At 50.6% G+C, this 16317-nt stretch overlaps 1 protein-coding gene across 1 annotated transcript in view; it reads left to right on the forward strand.

Moving 5' to 3' along the window:
• LOC140680877 (uncharacterized) overlaps nucleotides 1–16317 on the forward strand; it is a 359672-nt gene that overhangs the window by 21850 nt on the left and 321505 nt on the right. Inside the window, exon 3 of the mRNA XM_072919762.1 lies at nucleotides 1414–1934. Coding sequence (XP_072775863.1) covers nucleotides 1414–1934 — 521 coding nt within the window. The remainder of the gene's footprint in view (nucleotides 1–1413; nucleotides 1935–16317) is intronic.

Below are 16317 nucleotides of genomic sequence, written 5' to 3' on the forward strand. Positions count from 1 at the left end.
GGGAAAATTGACATCACCAGAGGATTCTGTCCACAAAGCAGACAGAGGAGTCCTGTGAAACTAATTTCATTTCTAAAAATGGGAGAGGCCATGGGACATTCCACATGGGGTCTCCCAATTGTTGGAGGACACAGCCTCCTTTTCATCCTAATTCTCCTGGCCACATCTCCCTCTGCTTTCCCCATTGGCAGAAGTACTTGAGAGCTACAGACTTCCCAATCCACCTACTACATACTCCCTTAATATGCTCCCCACTTTTATATAGCAAATGATATTCATGGCTCTGTTAAGTCTTTGTTGTTCTTCTGGAAGTTCATGAATAGAGCAGGGCCTTGGCTGAGGAGCAGTCTGTGTCATCAATTAATAACATTTTCTGAAACCGATTCCTTCTCCTGTCACTCCCTTGTGTACAGCTCCCTGGCCCTCTGAGCCTTCCCCAACTGGACAACCCCCCTCGGCCCCATCGCCCCCGCGAGGGGAATTTGGGGAGGTGGGAGTGGGGCAGCGCCAAGGCCGGGCCCCCCCGCGCTGTCCTGGCGGGAGCGGCTGCAGTGGGGACCGAGTGCGGGCGGGAGCGGCCGAGAGCCCAGCGCTGCCCCAGCCCGACCTGCCCCAGCTCCATCCCTGCCCCTCGGCTGGGATGCTGTGGGTCTGGGGGGAAGAGGGAGCCGGCAGTGGGTGCTGGGCCTGGGGGCAGGAGGAGAAGGGAAGGAGAAGCAGGCTTGAGGAACAGAATGGTCAAACTATGCAGGTGGCAGGAGAAGGTGGGATTGTGCAGGGGGAGGAGGAATAGCAGGAAGAAGAGGAGTGTGAGGAAGGGTAGAGACACAAGAGGAGGAGGAGGAGGAGCAGAAAGAGGAAGCAGCAGAAGGTTTCACCCCTCCCTGTATCTGCAGCCTCCCCCCAGCCCCAGGAGCGTTTCTCCCCCCACATGCAGCAGGTGACTGTGGAGGGGGATCCAGGATTTTCACGGTGTGAATCTTGGTGTTTCTGAGCTTTCTTGGGCTAAATATTGGTGCTTTGGTTTTATGTGGCAGCTGAATCTTTATGTTTTGGAGGAGGTTTTTGCTGACTTTTGATGTTTGGGGAGTTTTTGATCTGTATCTTGAAGTTTGTGGGATTTTGGGGCTAAATCTTGGTGTTTTGGAGGTTCTTACAGACACAAGATTCCCAATGACTTCCTGAGATAAACTTGGGCAAGGAGGAACCTCCAGTGCTCTCCTCTTGTTTTTTTCTCCAAACCAGGATTTGTCATTCCCTGGGCGTGTCTGGATGGAGGAGGAGGAAAAGCCCCGGAGATGCTGCAGGAGGAGGAGCTGCAAACCCAGCCCAGGGAGCTGCGGGGAGCAAAGAGCCCCCCTGAGCCAGGAAGGCGGGCAGAGATCCAGCCGGAGCTCGGAGCTGGTGGAGAAGTCTCATGGCAGGGAGAAGCCCCACAAGTGCTTGGAATGTGGGAAGGGATTCAGTCGGAGCGACCACCTGATCCGGCACCAGAGGATCCACACCGGGGAGAGGCCCTACGAGTGTGGGGAGTGTGGGAAGAGGTTTCGGACCAGCTCCAATCTCCTCCTACATGAGCGGAGTCACACAGAGGAGAGGCCCTTCCGCTGCCCCGACTGCGGGGAGGGCTTCAACCAAAACTCCAACCTCACCAAGCACCGGCGCATCCACACCGGGGAGAGGCCCTACGAGTGTGGGAAGTGTGGGAAGGGTTTCAGACAGAGGTCTGGCCTGATTGAGCACCAGGTGATCCACACCGGGGAAGGGCCTTACAAATGTTTGGAATGTGGAAAGAGCTTTGGGTGGAGCTCAGGCCTGAGAAAACACCAGCGCATCCACACTGGGGAGAGGCCCTACGAGTGTCCCCAGTGTGGGAAGAGGTTTCAGACCAGCTCCCATCTCCTCCTACATGAGCGGATTCACACAGAGGAGAGGCCCTTCCGCTGCCCCGACTGCGGGAAGGGCTTCAAGCACAACTTCCACCTCACCAGGCACCGGCGCATCCACACCGGGGAGAGGCCCTACGAGTGTGGGAAGAGCTTCTCACAGAGCTCAGCCTTGACCCAGCACCAACGGAGGCACCACTAACGGAAGCCCTGTGAGTGCCCTGAATGAGGGAAGAGCTTGGAGTGAGGGAAGAGAGTGAGGGAAGAGCTTGGAGTGAGGGAAGAGAGTGAGGGAAGAGCTTGGTGCGCTCCTCCAGCTCCATCCCCCATGGGAGGATCCGGGCTGGATGATCCCCAGTGACCCCTGTTGGGCAGAGCCCTGGTGCCCCAGTATGGGGAATGAAACAGAGAGTAAAGCAATGGAGCTGATAAAGGGGCCCGATATCTGAGGCCTGACTGAGCAGAAACTGTGGGAGACACAGACACAGTTTAAGTCTCCCTGGGCAAGAAGTGACTGAGCAACGTGGTGTGAGACTTTGTGATAAAATAATGTTACTAGGTGATGTCATGTCATGAAGAATGTGTAACCAATGAGAAATTGTACCAAAAACAGAGCCCTATATAAGCACCATAGAAGTAAATCCCTGTATAAAAACCTGGTACACACAATAAAATTGGCTTTGGTCTAATCTCGGATGTCCCCGTCTCTCCCTGGTGGATAACCCTGTTGTGGCTGATCCCCGTTGGGTGGGGGGAAGGTGTTGGAGGGATTTCTTTCCCTTCTCCTCGTGCTGCCGCGGTTTGGTTGGTAATAAATTCCCTCCCTGTGCCCAGGCTGGGTCTGTTGTCCCCGTGCCGCTGCTCGGGGCGGGATCTCTCCCGTTCCTTCTCTGCAGTCCCGGGCCTCTCCTCAGCCAATGAGAGAATGCGGTGGACACGAGTCAGCCAATCAGAGAGAGCAGCGCTGATGACTCACCAGTTGCCGGGCAGACCCGCAGCAGGCAGTGCTCCCCACCCAACAAGTGTTCACCACCTCCAAGCTCTGGCTGAAGCTCTGCCCACCTTCCTGACCCAGAGTGGGCCTTTCCTCCTCAGAGCACCCTGGGATGGGTTTGCAGACCCTCCTCCTGTGGTGTCGCTGGGGATTTTCCTCCCTGTTGGATTCCTGCACTGTGGATTCGCTCAAAACGGCCTCTTCCACGAGGTTTTGCCATGGGGATTTGTCCTCCCAGCTCTCCATCCTCAGCTTCTTGTCTGGGGTAGGAAGGACAAGGATAGGATGGGATTTTCCTCCATGCCAGAGGGAAGGGCAAGGAGATCCCCCCAGTGCGTCCCCGGCAGGAGGGCACCGGCAGCGGGGCTGTCCTGCGGCTGGGGGCTGTGCTGGGCTGGGAGATGGAGCAGGAGAGAGGGGGAAAGGGGCACTGACTTCCTCCTCACCTGCCTGGGGGTCCTGAGGCATCTTCCTCTTCCTCGCAGCCTTCTCCTCCATCTGGTAAACTTTTGGGGATGGGAAATCCGGTTTTGGGAGGAAAACAAGGGATGAGCACATTGAGTCTTGCACTGGTTTCGAAGCAAACCAGGGGGAGAATTTATGCCAGAATTACAATTGAAAAAGAAAATGAATATCAAGGCAATGATAGAGAAATCCTGGCTTAAACTCACAGAGTAAGGATATAACCTGACAACCCGATGGTCAGGGTGGTGGTAGCAGTCTGATGAAATGGTGGCTGCAGTCCGGCTGGAGTGATGAACGTGATTCTGTCAAAGTGGTGATCCTGTAGAAGGGTCTGGTCTTCCTCTGAAGGTCCAGTGGTGGTTATGGAGCTCTTGTCCTCTGGGAATGCAGTAGGCAAGGTGGTCGTGGTGTTGCAAGGGTGAGATTATATCCAGGTAGGAATGCTTGGTTCCTCCCCCTGGGCGGAGCATCCCACAATGGGATGATGTAATTTTATCAGCCCTGCAGTGACACTCAATGGCCCATTAACAGAAGATGGTCCCTGGAGGGCATTATCAGGGCTGAGCCATGGAAGAGATAAAGAACACTGCCCCACCTGTTGATAACAGTTTATGGAGATGGTGACTGGAAACACTTTTTGTTACATCTGACACTGTAACCTGAAACAGTGAGGCAATCCCTGCTCGGGGTGGGGGGTGAACACCACCCCCCTTACCCAAACTGGCTCAGGTGTAAAACCCCCACCCTGGGAAGGCCACGCACACAGGGGACAATGTCACACTTGCCCGGCCCCAGGGGAGATCTCTGTCCCTGTCACTCCCTTTCTCTCCCCCCTTTTCTATTTCTTTCCATCTCTCTCTCTCTACCTCACATTTATTGTTCAATAAAATCCACCTTGGATTTAGTCTTGGTAGAACCTTAATTGGGGCAGAGGCATCTCTCTAACGATTTTATTAACCAGATTGCGACATTATTTTGGCACAGTGAGTTCAGGGCACTGCTGTCTGACCCCAAGTGCCTTTCACAACAGCCTGGTTCCCTCCTCTGAGGAGGTTCTGCCTCTTTCTGGAGGAACTCTTGGAAACTTGGATGCAGCTTCCTCTGAGCAACTTTTAAAACTTACGAGGAAAATGGCTGTTGTGGCTGGCCAGTGTAAAGAAAATATTTTCTTGTCTTTTCCTGAAAAGTTTTTTAAAATCACTGGAGGAAAGGGACCAAATGACACCAGTGAGACTGACAAGGATCATTCACCACACAGTGAGGAACACAGGGCTACTAAAATCCTACAAGAAGCCCAGCTCAAGTAGCTAAATTCCTGAATAACTCCCAAAATCAAAGGCTTGGAGGATTTTCCAAATATGAGAATCATTATTTTCTTGGTCCCTGTCACCTTCGTGACAGCTACACAGAGCTTTCCCTTCCTTTTAATAAACTGTATTGGGCCAAATTTCCACGTTTCTTTTTTTGGAACCTGCCAGCATCTGACTTGGAGCTATGCTGGAACTGATGAAATTTGGAATTGCCACAGAATTGCTTCTGTTGTTGGTCTATTAATGTTTGGGATTTGTTTGTGTTTCCATCACAAGTGACTTGTGGGAAGAGCAAATCTTCCTCAAGGCATTTTATGGAGGGTTAAGTTTGATTTCTGCCAAGTTTGTTTTGTCCAGTGCTCAGGGGATGCTCAAGGGGTATCTGGTTTTGGTTTGGCCCTAATTTTCTTCTGATTTGTCTTTTTCACTTAAAAACACCTGAAAAATGACTAAAAAGAGTATTGACCAGAGATGTGAAAAGTCCCACCATTTAAGAGGTATTTGAGGTGGAATTTGTGGTTTGGGAACATATTCTGGAGGATTTCTGGGTTCTTGGGGGATATCTGGTAGTATTCTCCATATCTTTGCACTCCAAAAGCCAAGGTGGATTGATCTGTCACCTCAAAATTATTCAATGCCACTGGAAACACCTCAATCTTACCCCAAAATGGCTCAATCCCACCTCAAAATGGCAGGTTCTCACCTCAGTCCCATGCCAAAATTACTTGATTCCACAGCCTCCAGGGTGAGATGGGGTTGGAAGGAGATCAGGAGAAGTCAGATCCAAATTTGAGGGTGTGTGATTGTGTTTGTGTGGGGCTGGATGGGTGTGATTTATTTTGATAATAAATAAAACTGTCAGAATTATTGATTTCTGTCCCATTCATTTTCTGTCAGTTCTTGTTTGCTTTTCAGAGTGCCGCCTTCTCAGCTGATTTTGTTTGTGACCTCCTGCCCCAGACTGAAAAGCAAGATGTGTTTTATTTCCCATCTGTATGGCAGTTGTCCTGTGTTAAGTGGGCAGTTTTTCCTTATCTCTTCCACAATCAGTCCTCTCTCAGGGGAGACATCTGCTGATAATGGGCTATTGAATGTCACTGCATGACTGATAAGAACTGTAACATCCCACTGTGAGATGTTCGGCCCAGATGGAGGAGCCAAGCATTCCTACCTGCATCTAATCTTGAGATTCTGGCCCACCAACACAGCTTTTTCTGGGCTGGATTTTTCAGAGGAACAGCTGCCTCTTCCTCTTCAGAAGAAGACACCCTTTTCTACAGGATCACTTCTCCAACAGAACCACACCTGACACTGCAGGAGGACTGCAGCCACCGTTCCAATTGATTGATACATCAGACTCTCTTTTTCCCTATTAGGCATTGAAAAGTATGGGGAAATGACTTGTTTCAACAAAGGCCTCTATGCTAAAGCGAGCAAATGTTGCAGTAGCTGTGATCCCATGAGAGGTTTGAACAGAGAAAGAGAGCAGAGTGATGAGACCCTGTGCCCTCAGGGAGAGAAGAAGACCTCTGCTCCAAGAGATGAAGATGATTTCAGAAATAGATGCAGAGAATCTTTTATCTTTAAAAGATCCTCTTGAAATTAACACCCTGTAAGCTGGCATGGCCCATAAACACAGCTGTGGGAAAAGCTGTTAAAAAATGGGAGGGGCTTCACAATTGCAGATTTTTCGAGGCGGCAGCTATTTGTGGAAATGAAAAGCCATGAGATAACTGTTTTCTTGTGGAGAAGCCGCTATAACATTAAGAAGACCAACTTCTCTCCCTTAATGAAGTGAAGAAAGACTATTCCAGAGGTGGTAAACTGATTAAAAATTGTAGGTTTTGTCTCTTTACATTGTCAGGTTGTATAGCGAGGGGAAATGTTCTGAAAGTTTTGTTCTGTTTCGTATTGCTTTTTACTTAAGTTACTGTTATCAAACTTTTATTTATGCTCTTAAAATTTGAGCCCCCTTTGCCTTTCTCTTAATCGTACCTCGCAGCAGGAAATGAGTAAGTATATTCTAGTGTGTGCACTTGTAATTAGTCAACACTGAACCCACCACACTAATTGATGCATTGGCTGAGAAACCTTAAATTGGCAAACCAAAACCACTACAGAAACTTCCTGATGAACTGCCCAAGACAAGAGGGAAATCAAGCCAGAGCCATGGTTTGTCAGGACTTGTTTGATCCTAATGAGCCCCATGGTGCATTTGGAGCTGAGCCTGAGAGGAGATTGCACAAACTTTTCCAGCAGTCAAAGTGAGGAGGAAACACCCAAAGTGTCCCAAAGCATTAATGGGACCCACTGAGGTCCATCCCCAACAAAGGCTCTTCATGGACTCCTTGGAGGAGACAACTGGAAGCCAGGATGGCACAAAAACCTCTCACAGACCCAAAATGGCACCAAAACCTCTCAATGTGGAAAGGAAAATCCAAAGTACCTTAAAAACCTTGAGTATCTCAAAGTATTAATGAGCCCCACTGAGTGTCAGTACAAAGCTCTCAAGGACTCATTAAAGCAGATAATTGGGGCCATGATTGCACGAACATTTCACAGAGTCTGGATCAAATGGGAAACACCAAGTACCTTACAAGAACTGAAGTACCTTGAAGCATTAATGAGCCCCACTGAGTGTTGTTACTGGCAAAGCCTCTCCAGGGACTAATTACAGCAGATAATTGGAGGCCAGGATTGCAGAAAGCTCTCAGACACTCCAAGGCAAAAGCAAAAGCCAAAGTCCTTTGAAAAACCTGCAGTCCCTGGGAGCATGAAGGAGCCCCCAGGGCCATTCCTGACCAAGGCTCCCCAGGGACTCCTTCCAGCAGATCCTTGAGGCCACTGGGATGTGGGCTGGGGGTGGATGCTGAGGGCAGGACCAGGGGGTGACAGTGCCCAGCCTGGCTGGGGCTGTGCCAGGAGGCCCCAGGGCCTCAGGACAAGGTGTCTCCTCACAGCCCTTGGTGGCACAGACCCTGCTGTGCCCCAGGGCACCAAGACTTGGCTTCTCTTTGTCCCCACCTGTCATCAGTGCCTCCAGTTCTCTGCTCTGCCTGGGGCCTGGGGACACTTTCTCAGTCGTGTCCCTCAGTGGGACCCATTAAAAGTCCAAGAAACTTTGGAGTTGGATTCTGACTTGGAGTTCTGGAGAGGTTTCTTCAGCTCCCTCTTGGCCTGATGCTAAGGGCCTGTGCACAAAGCCCCAGAGGGTCATTAAAGTCCTTGTGCTGTGTCTGTGCTGCTGAGCTGGGCCGGGCTCCTGGCACAGAGGGTGATCCTGGAAACCAAGCAGAGCTTCAAAAGCACATTTCTCTTGCTGAGCAGCTCTTCTCCCAGCCCAGCAGGGCTGGGGCACTGCCTGCAGCCAGCCCGGGCACAGCACAGAGGCACAGAGAGCTTCAATCAGTCAGGGCTGGGAAGGGCTGAGAAGTGCCTGGGGCAGAATCACTGCCAGCCCTTGGCACAGGAACCTCTGGCTGCAGGACAATGCAGCTGCAGCTCCTGGAGAGATCTCCTAAAGCTGGAACATCCCAATGCCCACAGACCCTGTGAGTACAACTCTGAGTATTTCTGGTGCTGGGGAGGTGAGATGCTTATGAAGTTCTGACATGGTGAGCGGTTCTGATCCGTCACAGAATATTTCCAAGACAAGGATTTTGATAAAAATGTGGAAATGTCCGAAGACTTTGTTTTAGTTTCCTGCTATTTGAAATGGCAGGGAAGGGGGATAAATATTAAAGGTTGATTATGAATTTTGACAAGTGCCTGAGACATCCAAACTGTTACTTTTAGTGATCAATATGTTCACAGGATATCCCTAATGTTCTTTCAGCCACTCTGCCCATGGACAGCAGCAGCACCACCTTTGCTGGAGCCATCAGGCTCAGTCTGAGCTGTCCTTTCTCCAAGCTGCAAACAGAACCTGCCCCCAGCTAGTGCCCTGCAAACAGACAGGGTTCTGTCAGGCCAAGGAGAGTGCACAGAGATTTGGGGTCTGGGAGTGCTGGCACAGAGAGATCAGGCAGAGGGAAACACCTGCAGGAGGAAAATCTCCAGGAAGCAGAGAGAAGATCAGGGAAGGAGAGAAAACAAAGCCCAGAAATGCTGAGGCAGGGAGAGTTTAGAGATGGCCAGAGGATCCCCTCCAGTGCAGCCCCTCCCTCTGCACAAGCCCCCTCCCTCCTGTCCCCCAGCCAAGCCTCTGCCCTCAGGGCCGGGGCTCCAAGGCGTGCAGCCCCTCCTGTGCAGGCAGAGCTGCAGCAGAGCCGTGGGGCAGCTCTGCAGCCCCAGGCCCAGTTCCCTCTGCAGAGCACAGGGCTGGGAGCAGCTGCCCGGCACTGGGGGCTCTGGCAGGGGGCACAGCTGGCTCAGGGTGACACAGCTGTCCCCAGTGCCCGGCTCTGGGCAATGCTGGCAGTGCAGCCAGGGAAGGAGCTGCATCTCCCTTCATCCAGTGCCATCAGAAGGACACTTGGAAGTCTCCCTGAGATTTCAGTCCAAGCTGGGAGCTTCAATGCAGGGTGCAAACCTGTCCTAGAGCATCTCTGAGTTATAGGATTCATGGGGAAATGCAGATGTGTTCTGACACTGAAAATGCTGCTGGGTTGGTGAAATGAGCAATGTGAATCCGTAACACCATCTCCTACGCAGGATGTGCGACCCAAAATCTTTTTTTTGTTTTTTGCGCTACTACAGAGTTTTGCCTCCTGACCATCATGTGCTACGACCGCTACGTGTCCATCTGCAAACCCCTGCACTACGGGACCCTCCTGGGCAGCAGAGCTTGTGCCCACATGGCAGCAGCTGCCTGGGCCAGTGCCTTTCTCAATGCTCTCATGCTCACGGCCAATACATTTTCCCTGCCCCTGTGCCATGGTAATGCCCTGGGACAGTTCTTCTGTGAAATCCCACAGATCCTCAAACTCTCCTGCTCCAAATCCTACCTCAGGGAACATTGGGTTCTTGTGGTTACTGGTAGTTTATCATTGTGTTGCTTTGTGTTCATTGTTTTCTCCTATGTGCAGATCTTCAGGGTCGTGCTGAGGATCCCCTCTGAGCAGGGACGGCACAAAACCTTTTCCACCTGCCTCCCTCACCTGGCCGTGGTCTCTCTGTTCCTCAGCACTGCAGTGTTTACCTACCTGAAGCCCCCCTCGATGTCCTCCCCATCCCTGGATCTGGCCCTGTCAGTTCTGTACTCGGTGGTGCCTCCAGCTCTGAACCCCCTCATCTACAGCCTGAGGAACCAGGAGCTCAAGGCTGAAGTGAGAAGAATGATGCCTGGATGCTTTCAGAAACATTAAACTGCTGTCCAATTTCTGCAAATCATTAGTAATAAAAGTCATCTTTGGTACCTCTTGTTGGTTTAGTTGCGGGGATTTTTTTTCCCTTTGTTTTTCTTTTTTCATGTTTTCCACAATAAATGTCATTTTTGGTGCCATTTCTCATTTTGTTTGTGTCCACATTCCCTGTGGCCACAGACTGTGTCTATGAGGGGCTGCGCTCTCGGTGGCTTTAAAGGAACTAAAGGATCTTGCAGCAAAGCTTTCTGCAGAGATGCCCTTTTGTTGCCTTTTCTGGAGCTCCAGCAGCAATGTCTGTGTGCAGAGCTGGGGGCAGATCAGTGCTGGCACAGCAGCTCTGGTCCTGCTGGCCACACCATTCCTGATCCAGGCCAGGAGCCATTGGCCTTCTTGGCCACCTGGGCACACGGCTGGCTCATGTCCAGCCTGCTGTCCATCAGTCCCTGCAGGTCCCTTTCTGCCTGGCTGCTGTCCAGCCACTCTGTCCCCAGCCTGTAGTGCTGCAGGGGTTGTTGTGGTCAAAGTGCAGGACCTGGCACTTGGACATGTTAAACCTCACCTTGTTGGGTTTAGGCCCTGGATTCAGCCTATCCAGGGTCCTGTGCAGAGCCCTCCTACCCTCCAGCAGATCAACACTCACATCCAGCTTGGTGTTATCTGCAAAAATATCCTTGTTCCAAGGGGCCCCTCAGCATCACAATGTCCCTTTGGTTACACCAAGCCCTGCACTGTCACACTGGTCTCCTTGGTTCCATGGGGCGCCAAAATGTGACAATGGACTCCTTGGTTCCGTGGGGCTTCACAGTGTCACAATGTTCTCGTTGGTGCTGCAGTTTCACAGTGGCCCCTCGGTTCCATGGGGCCCCAGGGTGTCACAAAGGCCCCATGGTCGCATGAGGTCCCACATTGTCACAATGCTCTCTGTGGCTCCACAAGTCCCCTCAGTGTCACAATGGACTCCTTGTTTCCACGAGCCCACACAGTGTCACAAGGGCTTTCCAGATTCCTTGAGGCCCCAGAGTGTCACAGTGGCCCCTTGGTTACACAAGGTCCTGCAGTGTCACAATGTCCCCTTTGTTCCATGAGGCCCCACAGTGTCAGAAGGGCCCCTTGGTTCCACTGGGCCTGGACTCTCCCAATGCTCTCCTTGGTTTCTCAGTGTCACAATGGTGAAACCCCTCGGTTACACGAGGCCTCGCAGTGTCACCATGGCCTCTGTGGTTCCACCAGGACCCAGTGTCACGGGGACTCCCTGGTTCCATTGGGCCCCAGAGCACCACAATGGAGCCCTGGTTCTATGGGGCTGCACAGTGTCACCATGGTCCTCTTAGTTCCACCAGGCCCTGCAGTGTCACAATGGCCCCAGAGTGTCCCAATCATCACAGAATGACCGAATTAAATAGGCTGGAAAAGACCTTTGGGATCACCAAGTCCAACCAATGCCCTAATACTGCCTTGTCACCCAGACCATTCCACTGAGTGCCACAGGAGAGTGTTGCCTTTATGAAAGACAACGGCGACCTGGTTGCAAGACGACAACACGGCAGCCCGGCCTCGCCCGGGCTACTCGGGCTAACGACACACGCTGACACCAATGTGGTGGACGGTCGAAAGCATTTATTATCTTATCTCATGGGTTTAAATAGTCTTGGGGGACTTTGCTACGTCGGGGGGGGTTGGTAGGGTCTCTAGGTTAGTCGGGAGTGGAAAACTACTGGGTTAGGTTTGGTTACATGCTCTGGGGTTAATAGATAACGTGGAGCAGGGAGAAGGGGAAAGGGTCTCTCTTTCCGTCACATCCCGAGATCTTCCGTTCGCCTGTCCCTATCTACCACATCTCCCCTCCCCTTATCATATATAAAATGAGGTAGTCGTAGATATAGGCACTGGAGTGAGGTACAAACTTGTAACTTGTTGAGGAAAGGTTGGTTTGGTAAACCTGAGTAATTTTCGCAAGGCGAGTTACGAAGGCTTTTGTGACTGACTGTGTTTGCAGTTTTTGGTTTACAGTATTTGTTGCTGGCCTACGAACAGAATGTTCATCCGCTCTAGACGGGCCTGAACAAACGAGACTAGTTTGTTCAGCAGGCATGGTCCTATGGTAACAGCTAAAAGCGGTATTGCCAGTGGACCTACCAGGGCGGAAATTAAAGTGGTGAGCCAAGGTGATTGATTGAACCAGGATTCAAACCAGCTCTGTTGGGTTTCCCTGTCTCTCTTTCTCTGAGCCAGTCTATCTCGGAGCTCTGCCATGGAGTCTTTAACAACTCCCGTATGATCTGCATAAAAGCAGCATTCCTCTTTCAAGGCTGCACACAGTCCTCCTTGTTGCATGAACAAGAGGTCCAGTCCTCGCCTATTTTCTAAAACTACTTCTGAAAGCGAAGAGACTGATTTCTCTAGATAGGAGATGGATTTCTCGATCCTCTGCAGGTCTTCGTCGATGGTCATTTGCAGCTGAGAGAGTCCGTGCTGCTGGGTTGCGATGGCTGAGACACCCGTGGCTGTGCCAGCTGCTCCCAGGCCAAGCAGCATTGCGATGGTTATACCTGTGATGATTTCCCTTTTGTGAAGTCTGTCAGGTTCCTCGAGAAGGTGGTATATCTCTTCGTCTGTGTGGTACAGGACCCTAGGAACAATTCGAACTTGGACACAGAAATCGATAGAGTCAATAAATTTGGCAAGGAACACACAAGGACTCACTCCGGATCGCTGGCAAATCCACATCCCAGATGTGGATGGGACCACCCACTTATTGGTTTTTCTGTTGGGCTTGACAACTTTAGTGCAGAAGTTGCCTTTCTGCTTTGCTAAGGTTGCATTGCCAAAACATCTGTCCTGTCCTGTGATTTGACTCAGGGTGATTCCTCTGCGGGGAGTGTCCCATCTGCACTGGTGGGGGGCACTGGCTGTAGAGTAACTGAAGGGGGTGTCTAAAGCAACGCCTTCGTAGAAAGGGGGTTTAACATCATAGCAAAGCTAACAGGGGTTAGTCAGGTTCGGTTTGGTTTCGTTTAGGGTTAGAAAGGTAGCTTTTAAACAGGTTGGCTATGTGGAACACGAAGGATGGGGTGTTCGCTGTGGTGACCTCTTTGAACACCTTGTTACTTGAAAGATGTTGCATGACCCACCTAAATGGCTGGTGAGGGTAGTGGCCTGGGTTGGCTTGCCCTCCGGCCACAAGCCCCAACAGCAAAATTGCACAAAGACACTGTGTATGTCTGGGTCTCACCGGTGTGGGACTCTCGGGTTTTGTCTGACGGTTTGGTGGTCCGTCATCTCCCTCTGGAGCAGGGGTGTATGCATCATGGGACGGTCCACAAGCGTGTCCTGCAAACTGAAACTCACAGTTTTCCATTAATTTCGTTCTGAAGGTCAGGTTTGATTGACCTGAGTGGACACCACCTGATTCTGTCTTCTTTTTTATATGAAGCGTTATAGCTACCAATTGGGTGCTTTTCCAAGCTCGGGACAGCCCTCCCACTCCGTTCACTGGAGGGACTTATTTGCATAGCCAGTGTCAAGGCCACAGTGCTTGGGGAAACATCGGGCAGTCTGCTCTTGTGTCTGCCCAAAGCTGGAGCCCTATTACGTGGGGGTCCTGACTGCCATAAAGGCGGCATGTCCCCCACACCTCTGGGGGCTCCTTCCCTATTTTCATCGCCAGGGCCACCCAGGGGTCCCGTTCTGGGGCGTCCCCTGCTGACCCTGCGGCACAGGCATTCCTTGCGGTGGTAGTGGGTACGAAGGTACCGCGGGCTGTGTTTGGAAACTCTGCAATTGTGTCGCTGGCGCGGGTATGAAGTATGAGGGCTCCCCGCCCCACTGGGGGTTGGCATAGATGGGCTGCCTTGTATGTGCGGTGGGAGGAGGCTGAGTGCGGTCAGCACGCCCCCTCCCCCGTCCCGCTTCCCTGGGGCCGGGACCCGCATTCCTTGGCGAGATGCCCTTTTCTCCCGCAGCCCCAAAAGGGTATTTTTCCCCAGCTGGTAAACTGGGCTGGTTCGTATTGTAGTTGTTTTTCGGTGCGGCTTAGAGCTTTACTTGGTTTTGTCTTAAATCACGTTGGCTCTGTTTTCTCCGTCTCAGAGTTCCGGCTGGCTCCCGTCGGCTCTTCTGAGCCGGCGGAGCTGCTGCTGGGCTCCGAGTCGGAAGTCGAATGCCGGCGCATTTCCGGGGCTTGGTGCCTTTTTGTCTGGCTCCGAGCTCGCTCCTCCCCGCGGGGCTGGCGCCGCTCCCGTCCCCCCGGCTTGCCCTGCCTCCTGCAGGGGGAGGTCTCTCCCTTAAATGGTAGCGGCGTCTGGCGCGCCTGCCGATTGGCTCCGTGCCCTCTGCCGCCCTCCTCCTCTTTCTCACGCGCATGCGCATTCCTGAAATCGCGCGGCTCTCGGGTTTTCGCGCTGAGACCGCTCGCGCCGCGCCCCTCTCCTTGGCGGCCAGCGCTATTTTCAAAGGGGTGAGGTGGCGGCGTGGTTCGGATCTCCTCCGAGCCGCGGTTTCTGCGCCTCTGGCTTCCCCTGCCAGCTCCTGCCAGAAGCACTCTGCGCGCTGCTGCACCTACGGCAATGGGTCGTGGACCGGCGGTGGCGGGATGGACGGGGAAGCCGCGATTTTCCGGGGGGTTTCTAAAGCCAGGGAACCTCAGGGAAACGGGAAACTGGACAAGACAAACGCACATCCAATCAATATGATTAATGCAACGTTCTCCCTTTATTCAAAATCAGGCGGTAGTTTATATAAGCTTCTACATAGTTTACAGAAACAAAGACACTCTGATTGGTAGGCTAACATTGTTTACCTTTTCCTTAAAACGGCCTGCACTGTACACCATAAAACCTATACTAGTTCACCCCCCGTGGTCCCCACAGTACTTTAAGACTATTTTCTACCTGCGCCACAACCCTGAATTTCTAACTGCGTCAGAGGCTTTGAGGGCCCCACCAGGCCTCAATCTGAGGCCTAGCCTGGAGTAGCTCAACTTTCACAATTCATGCCCTCTTTCTCTCAAAAATGCTGTAACAATTCCCTCTTTTTCTTTTGAGCTACTCAGGCTGGAGTGAAGGCTCAATGAACTAATTTTTGCACACACTGTAAAAAACACGGTATAACAATTTAACTAACTATAAAGATAAAAAAAAGTGCAATACCCTTTGACCCAGCTAACATAAAAGAAACAATCTTAATTTCAAACATAAACTATAACTTCTAATAAACTAACTTCTGATAAATCTAACTTCACACTTATGATATTTCAACTTATTTTCTCTGAACTCTACAAAATTAATTTTCATCGGAACAGGATTCATCACGGGATGCTCCAGGCGAACTGTTGTTGTTCACGTTGTTATCACTGCGGGTTGATATTTTTTTCATCTATTTTTAAAATTCTGTTTCTGCCTTTTCGTATCAATGCAGCAAGAGCATCTGTCCTGTCCATCACATGATTTCTTGGTTGGATGGGTAAAAACACTCACTCAAGTAGAATTTCTGTTGATCCCCGTTGGGACCTCCCTCTTTTTCTTTTGCCATTGAAAGACAATGGCAAGATGAACAGAAAAATCACAGGCATTACTAAAACTTATTAAAAACTTAGCAAAAAAAAATTCTATAACATCATTAAAAACACACTTAAAAAAAAAAAAACCTCAAAGCCCACGATCTTCTGTGGGTGAAACACAAATCTTTGCACAATCCACTTTTGCTGTGCATCCTCTGATCCACTTGTGGAGAGATCAGTGCCCTCTTGCAATTGAGAAGTTCCACATTCTTCACTGAAATCCATCCAGATTCTGCACCTGTTAAAACACAAACAAACCCAACACCCCCACAGGGACTGGAGGGTCCTCTCTCAATTCTGTTCCCTAAAACTTGCATGAAGAAATGGAAATATCAACATCTTTGTTATAAACATGAAAAACATTAAGAACAAAACAATGCCTATAGTAAAGAAACTAACAACAAATAAAAATCAATCAAATAATACACAATCAATATTACATATAAAATCACAGTTACCAAGTGCTACACTATCAAATTGTCATCCCAGAGTCTGCAGCAGCTGACAAACCTTAAAACAACAGAGATTTGGATAAAACATGTCCGGATCATGCTTCTCCAAACTCCCTTTGAGGCTCAGCTGTCCTGTATGGTCAAATTGTCAAGCCAAAAGGACTTGAATACTTTTTTGATGCAGAAAACACCTGGATCAATCACACCATCCACGTAGAGCCAGAGCCTGGCCAGAGCTCGAACTCTAATTGGAGGATATGTTTAAAACAAAAGTCTTAAAAATAACAGTTATAAGTGAAAAACCTTATTATTAACAATTTATCAAAACATCAAATGATTCAAGACAA

This window comes from Taeniopygia guttata, chromosome 30 (assembly GCF_048771995.1).
Source record: "Taeniopygia guttata chromosome 30, bTaeGut7.mat, whole genome shotgun sequence".
Classification (NCBI taxonomy): Eukaryota; Metazoa; Chordata; class Aves; order Passeriformes; family Estrildidae; genus Taeniopygia; species Taeniopygia guttata.